Below are 15,949 nucleotides of genomic sequence, written 5' to 3'. Positions count from 1 at the left end.
TCCGGCTCCACTTGGCTTGTGTGTGTTGGTTTGAGCTGTAAACAGATTTAAACTTTTCCACACCAGCTGTGTATACATTCCAAACACAGACCATCTATCACCGTGGGGATGAAATCTGACATAGAATCCTTTGTAGCATTTATGGGTTCTTACTTGGCTAATGTCCCAAAAGGCCAAACGATGGTTAGGAGATAAGCCAGGACTCAACAAACTTCTGTAATTAGCTTGTCATCGCCACAGTTTTTGCTGCCTGCGATACTGTTGTTACTGAATACTTTTCTTCTCTTTCTTTTCTTTCTCTCTCTCTCTTTCTCGTAAGTGGGTTTAAGAACTAAAGTAAAAGCTAGTATCTCTTGACATAATTAGCAGGTCCTGCCTGAAAATAATCCCAGGGGAAACAGAACAGTTGTTATTTCTAACGAGACACTGTTGTCTGCTGAGGCTCTGAGCCCCAGGCCTCGCTGTTAAACGGGGAGGCTGGCGGGGCTGTTAAAATGGTGGTAAGGACCTGCTTGGACTAAGCTGCGATTTCCTCCTTGACTGAATCAGAATGATTCCATGAGAGTGGGAAACTGTGGACACCGGAGAAGTCTTGGCTGTTTCTCCCACAGCTATTTATTGGAGCCTGAAGTGCAAGTCCAGGCCTTGGGGAACTGGACTATACAGGACGGACAAAGCCCCAGCTCTTTCCAAGTTGGGGATAATAATGTATAAGAATGAAATGACATTAGAAGCCCCTTGCAGTGCCTGGAACGCGTAGATCTTTGATGTTTCTCTCGCACTGGTTATTATTACTGTGACAATGACACAGGGTAGAATGAGGTGAATGTCTTTTTTGTTATGATTCTAATGGTTGCAAATGGGAGATGCCCCATTTGGATCAGCATTAAGTATGGAAGAAAATGTGTCGGCTCCCATATCTGATGAGTCCAGGAATAAATGGCTTCAGGAATAGCTGGATCCAGGGGTTCAAAGGATGTCACACTTCTCTCTCTCCATCTTGTGACTCCTCTGCATTGGCTTTCTTCTCAGGCAGTCTCCCCATTTGTCGTGCCAAATACCACCAGCTTAGTTGCCTTAGTTAAAAGGGAGTCTCTTCCTCAGTTATTCCAGCATAAAGTAACAGAATTGAGTCCCAGTGGTGCAAACTGGGGTCATGCGAGCAGCCCACTGACCTGGTATCTCACACCAACCGAGAGAGAGGAGAGGCCGCTCGCCTGCAGGAACCTCAGGCACCTCCCTGCCCACCAGGGGGCCCCCAGAAGGCGAGGGTTTCAGAGGAGGGTGGAGGTCACTGCAGCCCTCAGGAACCTCATGAAGGAGGTGAGCTTGGCCAGGTGGGGCTCCAGGCACAGGGTTGGGGTGCTGCTGCAGCAGCCAGGGACAGGAAGGAGCAAACAGGTGCTTCCTGAGAAGCCACCGTGTGCCAGGCTCCATGACAGGTACCTTGGTTAGTCTTCACAAGCGCCCTCAGGGACCCCCAGCTGGAGGACACTGAGGCCGTGAGAAAGCGATTTGTTCCACAAAGTGGCAGAGTCCTCTGTCGTCCTCACAGCTACAAGAGTCACCGTCACCCTTACTGCCCTGGGAACTCACACCACAGGTTTCCTTCCGATCCATCCTGCTTAGGAACCGAGCGCTTTTGACGGATTGTTTCCTTAACCCGTGTCACCAGCTAACATCTTAGGACAAGGGCAGCTGCCACACTGAGCACTTTTGTGCGTCACCTAATGAAACCCTCTCAGCAAGCCTATCGATTAGATTACGGACAATCATTGACATTTTACAGATGAGAACCTGAGGGGTGGAGAGTTCAAGTAAACTGTCCGCTAGGCTGAGCACGCCCAGAGGGCAGAAACCTCGATTGTTCTGCCCATCATTGAGTCCAGGGGGACTAATTCCATGCCTGGCATACAGCAAGCACTCAGTAAACGCTTTTTGGCGGGCTGGTTGGGTGATCGCCGGCAGGAGGGAAGAAAAGAGGGAGGGAGGGACCACCAGGCCGTGTGGCCTGGCCCTGGCCCACTGGACTTCTGACGCAGCGTCGCCGTGTCTCCGCAGGGACGGCGATGCAGGTAAAGAAGTACCTTGTGAAGTGCCTGCACCGGCTGCAGAAGGGGCCCGGCTACACCTACCAGGAGCTGCTGGTGTGGTACTGCGACAACACCAACACGCACGGCCCCAAGCGCATTATCCGCGAGGGGCCCAAGAAGAAGGCCACGTGGTTCGTGCTCACCCTGCTCTTCGCCTCCCTGGTCTTCTGGCAGTGGGGCGTCTTCATCAGGACCTACCTGAGCTGGGACGTCAGCGTCTCCCTCTCCCTGGGCTTCAAGGCCATGTACTTCCCCGCGGTCACCATCTGCAACTCCAGCCCCTTCCAGTAGGTGGTCTCGGGGCGCACTGCCGGCCTGGGGGGGGGCGGGGGGGGCAGGGGGAGGAGTCCTCGTCTGTTTCTGTGTTTGGTCCCCTTCCTGCCAGCTTTCCTTTCTTCCCTTCCCTTTTCTTCCCCTTTCTCTTGTTCTTACTCCCCTTGCTTCCCTCCCTTCTCTCCCTGTTCCTTTTCTTTCCTTCCCTTCTTTCTCGTCCTTACCCTCTTCGCTTTTATCCTTTGGCAACACGTAAGAGTCAAAATTCACAAACCTCCTAGGCTTAAAAGAGAACCTCAAAAAGCGTCTGGCCTTCCCTGCCTTCAGGTACCCCAGTGCCTGGCTATTGATTTAATTTGTATTTATTGAGCACCTACTATGTGCCAGGCACTGTTCCACGCGCTGGGAATACATCAGTGAATAAAACAAAATTCCTGCCCTCCTCACAGCCTACCAGAGAAAGCAAACATTAATCCTTTTTCCCTTAAATATAAAGTGATGATATATATGTATTGCATATATATATATATATATATATATATATGTATTATGCATCGAGGGCTTACGAAATACTAGGCAGTGGGTTAAGTGTTCTTTGGGTAATTTATGTCAATTTATGTCATTCTAATCCACACAATCACCCTAGGGGTGGGTAGTACTGTAGTATCCCCCAATTTACAGGTCAGGAAATGGAGGTCAGAGAGGTCAGGAACTTACCCAGAGACAACCAGGGGCATTGGAAGACAGCCAGGCGTGATCTGAGTCCACAGCTGCCACCGCTTAGCCACCTGACGGCAAGGCCTATGAAGGGGACAGACACACAAGCGGACTCAGCCTCATCAGGGCTGAGGAGAGGCAGGGGGTCAGCGGAGGAAAACGCCGCCAGAAATGAGTAGAAGTGAGCCAGGCGGGATGAAGAGAAGGCTCCGAGTGAGGGACGCAGCATGTGCAAAGGCCCTGCGCCGGGAGAGCTCGGTGCACTCAAGCAATTGGAGGAAGGACCAGCGTGGCTGAGTCACAGAGAACATTCTTGTCCAAAAGAGGTCCTAGAAGGGAACTCATACGTCCTGATGACATTTCCGGTCATCAGAAAGTCCCTTCTTTCTGGTAACAGGTCTCCTGCCTGCTTGGGTGGGTCCTTGCCATAACTAAAGAGCCCTTAATAATTACAGGAACAGCAGGACTGGCCGGGGTATAAGCATCACCTCACCGAATCCTCCCAACAGCCCTCCAGGGGAAAGGTTTTAACGCCCCTGCCCCTCCCCATTGGTAGGGGAGAGAACAGAGCCACAGAGAGACTCACTTGCCCAGGGCCACTGAGTGGCATGCCAGGACTGGCACCCACCAGGCTCGACAGCAGCCCCCACATCCACAAGCCCTGTCTCCCTGTGGGCACACGGGGCTGCTTTACTGTTCAGGGGACAGGCGGTGTGGACACGTGTCTGCCGACTGACCGGTCACCATTTGCAGCGTGGGAGCGTCCAGGAGCTGAGAGCAGACACTGAAAGCCTGCCCCACAGTCCCATCCTCCTTGTCCCCCTGAAACTGGCGCCTGGCCCCAAAATCACTGCTGGAAAGTTAGGGCCATGGGACCAGAGCCCTGCCCCTTCTCCCTGCGCTCTCTATTCCCATCCTGGGAGGGGACAGCAGAACGCTCTGCACACACAGTGTGTCCACAGGAGCCCACCTGCTCCAGGTTCCAGGCTCAAATCGGCCCCTCATCAGTGGGGGGACCTGGAAAAATCACAGCCACTCCCATGGCCTGTTTCCTTATCTGTATGGGGAGGTGATCAGAGAATCACAGCAGAGGTTAAACAAAGTCAGACATAGGAAGCACCTAGCAGCTGGCAGGTGATAAGCAGTAAGTACCTGTGAGCTCCTAGATTCTTCCTCACTAAAATGAGAATTTCGTAAGGAAACAGACCCGGTCTGTCTTGTCTGCTGTTATATCCTCTTTGCTTCACACAGTGCCTGGCACATAGTAGGTGCTCATGAAATACTTGGTGAATGAGGGGCTGAGTGGGTGGGTGGGTGAGTGGATGGACGCGTGGACGCCTGGGTGAGTGGACAGAGGGGCAGGTGCTTGGGCAGGGCGTTCTTCTCCCATGTGGTGAGAGCCACGCTGGAGTCAGAGGAGACCCTGGCTGCAGCTGCTCTGCCTCTCGGCGCCCCTTCGCCCCCGCTGACCAGTCCTCGCCCCCACCCAGATATTCCAAAGTCAGGCATTTGCTGAAGGACCTGGATGAACTGATGGAGGCCGTCCTGGAGAGGATTGTGGCGACCGAGCCAAGCCATGCCAATGCCACCAAGGGCCTGAATTTCACCATCTGGAACCACACGCCCCTGGTCCTGATCGACGAGCGGAACCCCCGCCACCCAGTGGTCCTGGACCTCTTTGCGGACAATCACAACGGCTCAGCTGGCAGCAGCCCAGCCCTGAGATGGGGCTGCAATGCCCAGGGGTGCAAAGTGGCCATGAGACTAGTAAGTGGGGCCCGGGTACACATCAAGCAGTGAGCCCGATGCAGTGAGGCAGAGGGGGCTCTTTCCTTTCATAATCTGGGTCCTGCTGGGGCAGAAGCAGGCTGGAAGCCAGCGCCCACTTTGCGTCTTTGCCGAGCTTTTTAAAAAATAGAACTAGCTGGTATGTTCGTCAAGACACTCTGGGATGCAAATGACCCAACTCAAACTAGCTTCATTAGATCGGGGATTCATTGACTCACGTACTGAGATGTCCTGGGGTGGATGGGGTTCAGGTGTGGCGGGATCCAGGCATTCGAAAGCTGTCATCATGGCTGTTTCTCTCCTTCGTGGTTCAGCTTTTCTCTCAGTTGAGGCCGCGGCAATGGCCAGACACGCACCCCAGCAGCACAGCCGTCTCCCCAGAAACACAGCTCTTCCTTCCCAGGGGTCCCAGCAAAAGCCCTGGGACTGATCACCAGGTCACATGCTCACCCCTAAACCAATCACTGTGGGCTGAAGGATGGGCTCCTGTGATTGGCCAGTCCTGGGTCATGTGCCAAGGAGCTGCGGGTGATGTCAGCGTCTGTTGGACCACATGGACTGAGCAAGGGAGGAGGGGTGGTTTCCTGAAGGAGGAATTATAGTCTCATCGTCAAAAGATGGGCATAAACATGGGCAGGTGGGAAACCACAGCTGTGCGGTGCGCCAATGCCAGAGCAAAACCACACCTCACTGTCGGTGCCTCGGGGTGCCCTGGGGGCTCCGTAATTGCACAGATCCCTGGGCCCCATCCTGCAGAGTCAGAATGGGCGGCTTGGGCCCCAGGCCCAGGAATCAGGATTGTGAAGAGGCTCCCTGGTGATTCTGGCGCTCACCCTTGTTGGTGGCTCAGGCTGGGGCCATCCACTCCCCAGGTCCCTCCCCCAGCGGAGGGGGAGGCCGAGTCTGGGGTCCTTCAGGGCCCACACGGCCTTCAGGGAGCTGCCTCTGCAAGTCCTGGGAGGGGGCTCAGAACGGAGTCGGGGTCAGAGGTCCGAGGGTGCCTGTCTGTATATGTGCCACATGAGCGTGAGTGCGATGCCACGCGTGTGAATCCAGGTGTGTGGGCCTGTGCTGTGACCAAGATACCATGCGCTTGTGGTGTCAGAAAGTGGGCGTGTCTGTGCGTGTGTGCGTATTACGTGTGTGAGTTATGTGTGGGCATGCATGTGTGTGCGTATAGTGTGTGTGCGTATTATGTGTGTGCGTTATGTGTGGGCATGCGTGGGCGTGCGTGCACGTGTGCCGTGTGTGTCTGTGTGTGTGTGTGCACGAGTGTGTAAGGCCACACATGGGGGTGAGCTGTGTGCGTGCAGCCCCTGAGCACGTCCTCACGGGCCACAGCGGGTAGCCCAGGCCCAAGGTGCAGCCAGGGGAAGGCGGCTGGCAGCGCTTGGGACCCCTGCCTTGGGGTAGAGACGGGCCCTGCCAGCAGCCCCCGCCCCCACAGCAGCCCCTCTTGGCCCCCACAGTGCTCCGTCAATGGGACCGTGTGCACCTTCCGGAACTTCACCAGCGCCACCCAGGCCGTGACCGAGTGGTACACCCTGCAGGCCACCAACATCTTCTCGCAGGTGTCGCCCCGGGAGCTGGTGAAGATGGGCTACCCCGGCGAGCAGCTGATCCTGGCCTGCCTGTTCGGGGCGGAACCCTGCAGCTACAGGTGAGCGCCGCCCGGCCGGGCTCAGCCACGGCCCCGCCGTCCACACCGTCCCTTTCTGGGCCTCGGCGCCTTTGGTCACCTTTCCTGGAGGCACACAGAATTACAGGAGCACTTTAAAAATCAACTTTTTAGTGGTAGAATCATTTTAGGCGTATAGACAAGTTGCAGAGATCGCACAGAGTTTCACTGTGGTGATTTGTCACAAGTGAGAAACCGACATTGGCACATTACCATTCACTAAACACTTTGTTCCGATTTCACCGGCTCTCCCTGGTGACCTTACCCTGTTTCGGGAGTCCATCCAGGACACCCTGCTGCAGTGCGTTATCCCGTCTCCTGGGGCTCCCCTGGGCCGTGGCAGTTTGTCAGACTTCCTTGGTTTGGATGACTGTGACAGTTTCAGAGGATGGCTCAGGTGTGTCACAGAAAGGGCTCCCTGTGGGTTTGTAGAGAGGCTGGGTTTGGGGGAAGAAGAGCACACGGCCTCATCACATCATATCGGGTACACGTCAGCCATGTGACCCCCCCCCCCCATCTTGACTGTGCCAGCTTCTCCCCTGGGAGGGAACTGCCTTCCCTTTCCATGGACTGTATGTATCGGGAGGACCAGTCACAGGTCCAGCTGCCCTGTTGGGGTGGAGGTGGCAGGGGGCGCGGGGGACTCAGCAGCAGAGTCCTGGGGAGGGGAACATACTATCTGGAACCCTCTGTAGGTGGGTTTGTCTCTTCTCTGTTTGCTCAATCCTTTATTTCTACCAGTACGGACTCGTGTGTATTTGGGTTGTAATCCAGTAATACCACGCTATTTATTCTCTACTCAAGTTCGACCACTGGGAGTGTCGACATAAGAATGTCCAACCCTATGGAGAATTTTTATCAGTTTATGGGAGCCAACCTGACCACAATGCCAGGAAGCAAGATCTCAAATGCTCCAAGAGTGACACTTCGCAGCTGCTTTTCTACACTAGGAACTAAGGAGGGGACGTGTGGAGGACGATTTCGTGAAGGTGGGAGACAGCGAGGTGGAGACTGGATTACAGGACAGCTAACAGGACTGTGTGCTCCATGAGGGTGGTCTTCCGAGGGTCTGAAAAGAGGGTCCCTCTGGTATTGGGCACGCTAACCCGGCTGACCAAGGACAATGGACAGGGCTGCTTACGGCAAAGACCAACCTTTCACTAAACAGCCACAGGCCTGGGGGGTGACCTGCTCAGATCACCCTGTGAGGAGATTCCGCCACTGGACCTGTCAGTTTTATTACTGAACCCCTTTGACGTCCACTGGGGCTTTCCCAGTTCTGTGGACATGTCCCCATCCATTTGTCTGTTATCTTTGAGCACTCCTTACTTTCTGGCACAGTGAGATCCCCCATCCTAGAATCAGCCATTTTTCCAAGGAGCTCTGGTTCCTTTTCTTGGACAGTAGTGTTTGGGGACCAGAACGTGGGCACAGGTATCTATTATTATTATTATTATTATTACCTCTATTATGTAAGCCAGGCAGCGGCTGTTGGTTTCTGTCCCGGGGAGCCTGCCCGACCCCTGCCACACGGCAGCGCTGCTGGTACACTGCTTCCTGCTCGGATGCCCTGTTCCCTGGTCTCCTGGGAGGCCGGCTGGTCTCTGTCTGCACGCCTGGCCCCTGGCCCAGGAAAGGTTTTGGAGGGAACGCCTGCCTCTGGAGCCGGAGGCGGCCAGTCCTGGGAGCAGCCTGTCGGGGTAAAGAGTCTTATCAACATGCAAATAGTTGGCAGGTAGGGACTGCAGACCAAGAGTATAGCCCTGGGCAGGAGGGGACCGCACCCTGGGCAGCCCCCGCCCCTGGACTGCACTGTCCCAGGTGGTTGGGAACACCTTGTCCCGCGGAACAGGGCCTGTGGCCACAGCCCTGAGCCCACACAGGATGCAGACGCCACGGGGCCGCCCAAAGCTCCCTCGCCCCTCCAGGCCTGGACTGTGCTGCCTGCCCCCCTCCCCCGCCGCCACTCCCTAGGCTCGCGGCCTGTCACTCAGCCTTGAAGCCCCAGCTCAGGCCTCAGCTGCGCCCAGAAACCTTCCCTCACCCTCCCCACCACCCGGGGCCAATGAGGCGCGTTCCTCCATGCTTATCTCTGTGGATGCCTGGTCACGTGCTCTAAGTTACAATATTAACAAATATTTACTGACTGTCTGTCTCCTGCGTGTCAGGCTCTGAGGGGAGAGCGTGCGCGGTGGCAGCCAGCACCTCAGTGCTCGGCATCCAAGCCTCAGCCCATCCTTTGGGGCGGGTGCCATTATGCCCCGGTGTGACCGGTGGGGTGACAAGGCACAGAGAGGTGAAGGAACCTCCCCACGCTCACCAGCTCACTCCGCAGTGACAGCCACGGGCTGGATGGCCCTAGGCCCTGGGCTTTCGGCTTCTGACTCCTTTCTCCCTCAAGACAGATGAGCAACTGCCCTCTCCGGGCTTGCGTTCTGACTGGTGGCAGCTACTCGTATGAGTAAGAGGTACCATCCAGGAGGTGACTTCAAGGAAACAAGCAGGGCAGTGACAGAATAGCTGGGCAGGGAGGTGACCTTGCACGGGCAGGTCGGGACACACCTCAGAGCACATGCAACCCGGGCGATGGGAAGCCCGTACCTATTTGGCGAGCTGGTCAGAGAGGATGCACAGCCCAGGCCTGGGCAGCGGCCGGTGGGCACAAGCGCCTTCGCTGGGGAACATTTTGGCGTTTCCCTGGAGTGTCTCTCGAAGGTTCTAAGCAGGGGCGTGCCTGGGTCTGATTCACGGTTCGCACAAGCGGCCTTCCTGACCGCCTGCAGGAGGAGCTGGGTGGAAACAGGCTCCTGCAGGGGTCCGAGTACCCGTGGCTGGGACCCGGTGGGGGCTTGAGAGGTGCCCAGAGGCGGCCGCGCCAGAGACACAAGCGAACCGAGAGCCTTGTCCGGCTGTGTCCTCCATGATGCCCTGAGCCCCGAGGGCAGGACTGGGTCTCGGCCTCCAGTGTCCGCCTATTAACAGATGGCTGCCGGGGGAACCTGTGTGGTTTCTTCTTGCTTTTCCCTCTCACTGCTGAGGACACCAGCTCCCAGAGCAGATTTCACAGGCGGCCCTGGGCCCTCCTTAGCCTCCCAGCGCAGACGGTGAGACAAAAGGTAGAGGAAACGGCTTCCGAAGCTGATGAGAAGGGAGGGCCATGCGGCCGCTGACCTCACGGTGTCCCTGGGAGGCTTACATGAGAGAACGTGCACACACGCCTGCACGTTCCATGCCTGGCCCATGAAGGGTGCTCGGTCAGTGTTTGTTGCGGGATGCAGGGCTCAGAGGACAATCCCGCGTGCAGTGACGTTTCTGTGCTTTGGATGCTCTGAGCCCATTCCTTCCTGTTGTTAACAAGAGTAAGAAAAAGACTGAAAACATCCAACGGCACTTGGAGCTGTTTCTCATGGCGATCTGAGCACGTACACACAAGCAGAACAGAGTATGGTGGCCTCGCAGGGCCCCCACCCCCCGCAGACCCGGCGGGAGCCGCTCACCCCTCCCTCGTGTGCCATTCTGCAGCTGGTCCTGCTCCTCTGCCTGCCACCTGTAAAGACGTCAGGGTGTATCTGCAAAACAGGAAGCCATTTTCCCATGAACAGAACCATCATCCCTTTATCCCACCTGAGAGAAAATGTAGCGATGACTTCAGTGTCACCCGTTACCCGTCGTCTCACACCGGTAAAGGGGCTGCTGCTTCGTTGGTTTGCTTGTTTCTATGAGGGTCCGATTACAGTCCGCACGCTGATTGTGACCCGTCGCTCACTCGAGTTTCTTTCAACGAGAGGCTGCCTCCTTTCCTCTCTCACGATGCATTTGCTGAAGAACCTGGGTTATTTATGGTGTTGAGTTCCCCACGGTCTGGATTCTGCAGGTGGACTTGCTGTGGTGTCTCTGGACCTATTTCTGTCTCCAAGACTTGTTGTCAATGGTAGAGACAGATACCCATCCTCTTCAGGGCTGGTTTCTGGTTTTGTTTGGTTTTTGGCGAGGCTATTGCTCACCAGTCTGTGCTGGACTGGTCACCACCGGTACACATTGCCCAAAGCCGCTCGCTCACCAGGGAGCAAAATGACCCTATATTTTGTATTAGGTGGCGCCCTAATTTGTATCCTCTCTAACTGTATCACTCCCCCTTCAATTATCAGCTGGGTCAAACCAGAGCTCCCTTCTCACAGCTATACGGCAAGAACAAACAAAAGTCAGATGGAAGGAGACGTGGTTTAAGAGAGACTTAAGAGACATATTAGCGAATCACGTGTTATCATTTGGAGCATGAGGCAAATAACTTGTGAAAACAAAATTGACATTTATGAGACAACTGCAACTTTGAGCCAAATATTTAATAACACGCAGAGATTTTTGCTAATTATTTTTAACTTGGTAGTAGCCTTCCTTTTTGAGTTCTTTCTTTTAGAGATACATATGAAAAGTTTACAAATAAAATTATGCTGTCTGAGATCTGCTTCAAAATAATTGGAAGGGACAGCGGGTAGAGATGAAATGTGACTGGCTGGGGTGACGATTGTTAAAGCTGGTGGCAGGCTTCGTTCTCTCAACTTTCATAAGTTTGAAAAGTTCCAATTCCAAAAAAAAAAAATTTTTTTTTAAACTGAATTCTCTGAAACTACATTATACTGTCTCTCTACTTCTGGGAGCACCGTTATGGAAACATTTCTCATTGCTGTTGGATTCTTTCCTTAGGAAACACTTCCATGACATAAGCCAGGACCCCGAGAGCGTCGTTTTCATGCCTCGTTTTGCTGCTGTGTCCTGGGCGTCTGCGTGGACCGTCTCCTGACTCACACCCCCCTGAACCTCCACCTCAGTCCACTCCCCTCTTTATCCGAGTTCCCAAGGTTGTCTAGTCCGCCCGCTCTGGATTCTGCCGGAGAGGGTGGCTTCAAATGACAGGGACTTCTTCTTTCACAGGCCAGAGGCGCGACATTGAGGTGTAGCAGGGCCAGGCTCCCTCCTCCTCCTGCTGCTTCTGGGGCTCCAGGCGTCCCCCGGCTTGTTCTGCATCACTCCACTCTCTGCCTCGTCCTCACGTGTATCTTCTCCTCCTGTGTCTCTTGTGAGGACACTTGTGACCGGAGTTGGGGCTCACCTGGGTGCTCCAAGCTGAGCTCATCTCAAGGTCCTTCATCGCCACTTGTCCAGAGAAGGTCACTTCACACAGGTCCTTGGCATCAGGACCTGGACAAATCTTTTGGGGCCACCGTTCAACCCATGATGTGGCTTACAAGACCCTGGAGACAAGACAGATGGAAATATCAAAGAAACTTCTTTTTCATAATTCCTGGCTAAGCCAGAGAGCCTGGGCCCGACCCAAGGGGCCCCCTGCTCCTCTTTCCCAAGGGAGTCTGCGTGTGCACAGGTGCAGGGGGATGGATGCGATGACCTGTAGCTCACCTGTCTGAGCTGTAAGCGAAGGGCAGGGCCCCGCTGTCATGAGCCCTGGACAGCTGACAGCTGGGGAGGCCCCGGCCGGTGGGTCCTGCTTCCAGCTGCTGCTGTTTTTTCCAGGAATTTCACGTCCATCTTCCTCCCTGATTACGGCAATTGTTACATCTTCAACTGGGGCATGAAGGAGGAGGCACTCCCTTCGGCCAACCCTGGAGTTGAGTTCGGTAAGTCTTCGGTCCTCCTGGGGCTTTAACTCCCCACCATGTGGGGCTGAAAGACCAAACTGCCATCAGGTGTTGAGGGGCAGGGCCCGGGTTGGAGGGAGACCAGCATGAGGACGAGCAGTCCTGGGGGAGTCTGTCCTGTGTGCAGGGAGGCCAGGCCCCTTGCCTTCCCAGCCGTCCCTTCACCCCATGCCCACCTCCCTGGGGTAGCGGCAGGTGTCCCCATTTTGCCCAGGAGCAAAGCGAGGGCCCGGAAGCAGGACTGCTTAGTGGTCAAGAGCTCAGGTGAAACCCCAGTTCCACCCTCAGTCCTGAGCGATGCTGAGCTCGAGACTTAAGCTCTTGGAGCCTCAGTTTCCCCATGCGACGGCGGCCTGCAGTAGCCTCCATGCAGTGTGCCCGTCACGCGGTCACTGTGACATAATCGGGAGAACCGCCCGGCCCGGGACCGGGCACCAACCCATGATGGGCGTCCCAGGAAGTTTTAATAACTCACCCACACCACCTGCTGACACATGGCAGAGCCCTGACTCAGCCTCGTTGCTATGCAGCTTTCGGAGAAAGAGGATGGCAGGGACAGACAGGATGAAGGAGACGACGGATGCGAGGAAGTGGGAGGGTCGTTGGTGGAGACTGGTCTCAGGGAAAGGCCAGTGGCCTTTGGGCCAAGAGCCAGCACAGCTAGGAGCAAATCCTCCCTCCCCTCTTGGGTTGCCACCGAGAGGAGCCATCAGGGCTGCTGGTCCGGAGGGGCACGGGTGAGCTGACCACCCTTCCCCACACTGCGTATCAGAGGTGCCAGTCACCTCGCTTTACAAGGGCAGCAGGTGAGGATCTGTGTTAGAACCCCTCAACCCCGCTTCCTCGCTGGGTGACCTCAGACAAGTCCCGTCACCTCTCTGTGCCTCAGTTTCCTCATCTGTGAAACGGGGATGATAGCAGTACCTACCTCATCTGCCTCTTCTGAGCACCCATGAGACTGTGTACAGAAAAGCACTTAGGCCAGCACTTGGCTGGAGCAAACGCCCAATAAATGCCAGCTGTATGGACCCACGCTCCCAGCACAGCCTTGGGGTGCACAAAATATCAGGTCTGGGAGGGAACAGTCGAGTGGGGAAAGCAGACAGACACTAACAGAGGAATCACAAGAGTGAGGCAGGTGCTTCGAAGGAGAGCTGCAGAGCTGGGAGAGGATATAACCGAGACCCTGAGACCTAGTCTGGGTAGTCCGGGAAGGCTTCTGGAGGAGGTGACTGGGGCTGAGATCTGCAGGCAGAGCAGGAGTTTCTAGGTGAAGGGCGAGGGTGGGAACAGCATTCCCAAAGGGCCAGCAGCAGGAAGGAGCGTGAGAGCTAAGGATTGGATGGAGAGAGCCAGGACCTGTGGGAGCACATGGGGGGGGGGGGGTGCTGTGTGCTCTCCTGGATCTACCTGCGTGTGGAAGGGAGATCTTGAGTGGGGGAGGCGAGAGGAGCCCAGGGAGGAGGCGGAGGTGGCTGGGACCAGGGTGGGGCCGTGGAGAAGACAAGGACCCTGGATTTCCACCCAGTGGACCCGGGGCCTGGACAAGACGGTGGTGAGTGTCCCCTCAGCCTTGGGGTGAATCAGGCAGCGCTCGGCCCTCCTGCCCCACAGGCCTGAAGCTGATCCTGGACATAGGCCAGGAAGACTACGTGCCCTTCCTCACGTCCACAGCTGGCGTCCGGCTGCTGCTCCACGAGCAGAGGTCGTACCCCTTCGTCAAGGATGAGGGCGTCTACGCCATGTCTGGGACGGACACCTCCATCGGGGTGCTGGTGGTACGGCCGCAGCGCCAGGGCGGGCTGAGGGGGACGAGGGTGGCACCCACCTGCCCAGCACCGACCTCCCGTGGCCCGAGAGGAGGGCCTCTGGGCCTCCCCCACCCCGGCCTTCCCTCACGGTCCAGTCCTGCCGTCCGCTCTGGCCGGACCCCCGCCAGGGTGGCCAAGCCCTGAGGCCGATGACCAGCGGCACCTGCTGGGGCCTGCGGCCCTCCAGCCCCTTTCAGACCCCGAGACCCACGTGCATGATGGGAGGTGGGTACAGAGTTGGCCTCCTGGGGTGACGAGGGGCCCCCATGGACACCCTCTCTGGACACAGGACAAGCTGGAACGCAAAGGCAAACCCTACAGCCGCTGCACCGTGAATGGCTCCGACGTTCCCATCCGAAACCTCTACAGCAACTACAACACGACCTACTCCATCCAGGTGGGGACACCGCGACCCCAGGGTCCGTCCACAGTACCCGGCCCAGGGCTCAGATCTCTGAGCTGCTCCCGCAGGCTGGCTCTGCGGGGCTTTCATCACCACACTGTGGTGGAGGGGACTTTGGGACACGTGGGGCTGTGGGGCCAGTCCAGTCCCTGCGTGCTCACCAGGGCCCAGGGCTGCCCGCCTCGCGCCCCCACTCAGCAGGGGTGTCCTTGGGGAGGCCCTGGGTTGCAGTGCTCTCACTAGCGGTCCCCCGAGAGTGAGTGTGAGGTGCTGTGCTAAGGGTCTGCATCATCATTTGATCCTTTCAACACCCCCACTATTAATAGTGGGGCAATAATATACTAACCATAGTTACTAACTATTCTATGGAGTAATGTGCTGAGAATAGCACGCTTATCGTGCCAGGACCTCTCCCCAGCGGTTTACACAGATTAAACCATTTAATTTGCACACAACCCTAAAACGTAGATTCTGTTAAAGAGTGAGGACAGTGGTGTAGAGACCCCAGTGCGAATACCTCATCCACTCACCTGGAAGTCCCTCTTTGTATCTGGCCTCAAGCTCCCTTGCTGCAGCTGGGGTTTCCCTCTGGTCCTGACCTCCAGGGTCATCCCAGGAGGCCTGGCCCCAGACCCGGCGCCAGTGGAAGGGACAGAATGAATCTTTGCAAAGGTGACAAGTGACCTCTCGCTAACACTTCCTCTCCCAGCCCAATGTGCCTTGGCAGAAAAGGAAACTGAGGCATCACAGGGGGCCACACAGTGCCCCACCTCTGTGTCTGAGAGTCCTGAGCAGGGCAAGGTCTTCTCTTTCACCTCAGTCACCCTCCCCTGTGCCTTCCTGCCTGCCCATCCTGTCCAGCTGACCTCGTCCACTGCACACACTGCCCTGCTTGTGATGAGAACTCGGGGACCTTCCCAGCCTCTGGAGGGAGGGACAGACAGACAGACAGACAGACAAGGCAGCATGGCGAGGTGGGCAGCGTGGAGTCAGAGCCACGGGGGCTCCAGCCCCTGAGACCTCATTCCAGAAAAACCTCAATTACTGCTTCTTCCAGGGCAGTAGCCACGCTAGCCAGACTGTGGCAAAGACCCAGGCCCGGGTCACGTGCTCTGTCCGCCCCACCCCACCTCCAGCCTCAGTCATGGGGCTGGGGGACCCAGAGGAGACACGCAGTCTGGAAGACTGCAGGACACTTGCCCAAAGCCAGAACTTCTCAGTGGACGCCCCCGCCCCGGCCCAGCTCCGCCCTGCTGCTGCCGTTCCCCCTGCCTGCCGCCCTGTTTCCTGCCCCAGACCAAGTGCTTGCAGAGGCCGGGCCAGCCCTCACGACCTTAGCTGACAGTACGACTGCCACCCCCTTCCACCCATGGTAAACTGAGGCTCAGAAGTTAGTAGCTGGCTGCAGGATACACGCCGAGTGGGCTGAAACCAGGTCGAATGACCTGGAAATCCAGTGGGAGTACAGTTGCCACATCCAGCCCCCTCCCAAGGGACCTTCTGCAGCTCACTTCCTCTCTCGTTAGCGCTAG

The 15,949-nt window shown here is 56.4% G+C and overlaps 1 protein-coding gene and 2 long non-coding RNA genes across 4 annotated transcripts in view; 1 reads left to right on the top strand and 2 right to left on the bottom strand.

Annotated features, from left to right (window-relative positions):
- Positions 1-15,949, top strand: part of SCNN1B (sodium channel epithelial 1 subunit beta) — a 58,369-nt gene that overhangs the window by 38,289 nt on the left and 4,131 nt on the right. For both annotated transcript variants that reach the window (XM_074322993.1, XM_074322992.1), the window contains exons 3-8: positions 2,062-2,380; positions 4,574-4,850; positions 6,341-6,531; positions 12,079-12,182; positions 13,818-13,981; positions 14,304-14,411. In XM_074322993.1, the coding sequence (XP_074179094.1) occupies positions 2,070-2,380; positions 4,574-4,850; positions 6,341-6,531; positions 12,079-12,182; positions 13,818-13,981; positions 14,304-14,411 (1,155 nt within the window). In that variant the 5' untranslated portion in view covers positions 2,062-2,069. The remainder of the gene's footprint in view (positions 1-2,061; positions 2,381-4,573; positions 4,851-6,340; positions 6,532-12,078; positions 12,183-13,817; positions 13,982-14,303; positions 14,412-15,949) is intronic.
- Positions 2,271-5,253, bottom strand: LOC141569491 (uncharacterized). The gene is made up of 3 exons (XR_012493199.1): positions 5,090-5,253; positions 3,084-3,167; positions 2,271-2,408 (listed from the first exon to the last, which is right to left on the bottom strand). It is a non-coding gene; the product is annotated as an uncharacterized LOC141569491 (long non-coding RNA).
- LOC109457353 (uncharacterized) lies at positions 6,488-10,134 on the bottom strand. Its single transcript, XR_012493200.1, has 5 exons — positions 10,047-10,134; positions 9,151-9,893; positions 8,013-8,241; positions 6,815-6,986; positions 6,488-6,615 (listed from the first exon to the last, which is right to left on the bottom strand). It is a non-coding gene; the product is annotated as an uncharacterized LOC109457353 (long non-coding RNA).

Source organism: Rhinolophus sinicus, linkage group LG18 (assembly GCF_036562045.2).
Source record: "Rhinolophus sinicus isolate RSC01 linkage group LG18, ASM3656204v1, whole genome shotgun sequence".
Taxonomy (NCBI): Eukaryota; Metazoa; Chordata; class Mammalia; order Chiroptera; family Rhinolophidae; genus Rhinolophus; species Rhinolophus sinicus.
This window is presented reverse-complemented; position numbering and strand designations above follow the sequence as displayed.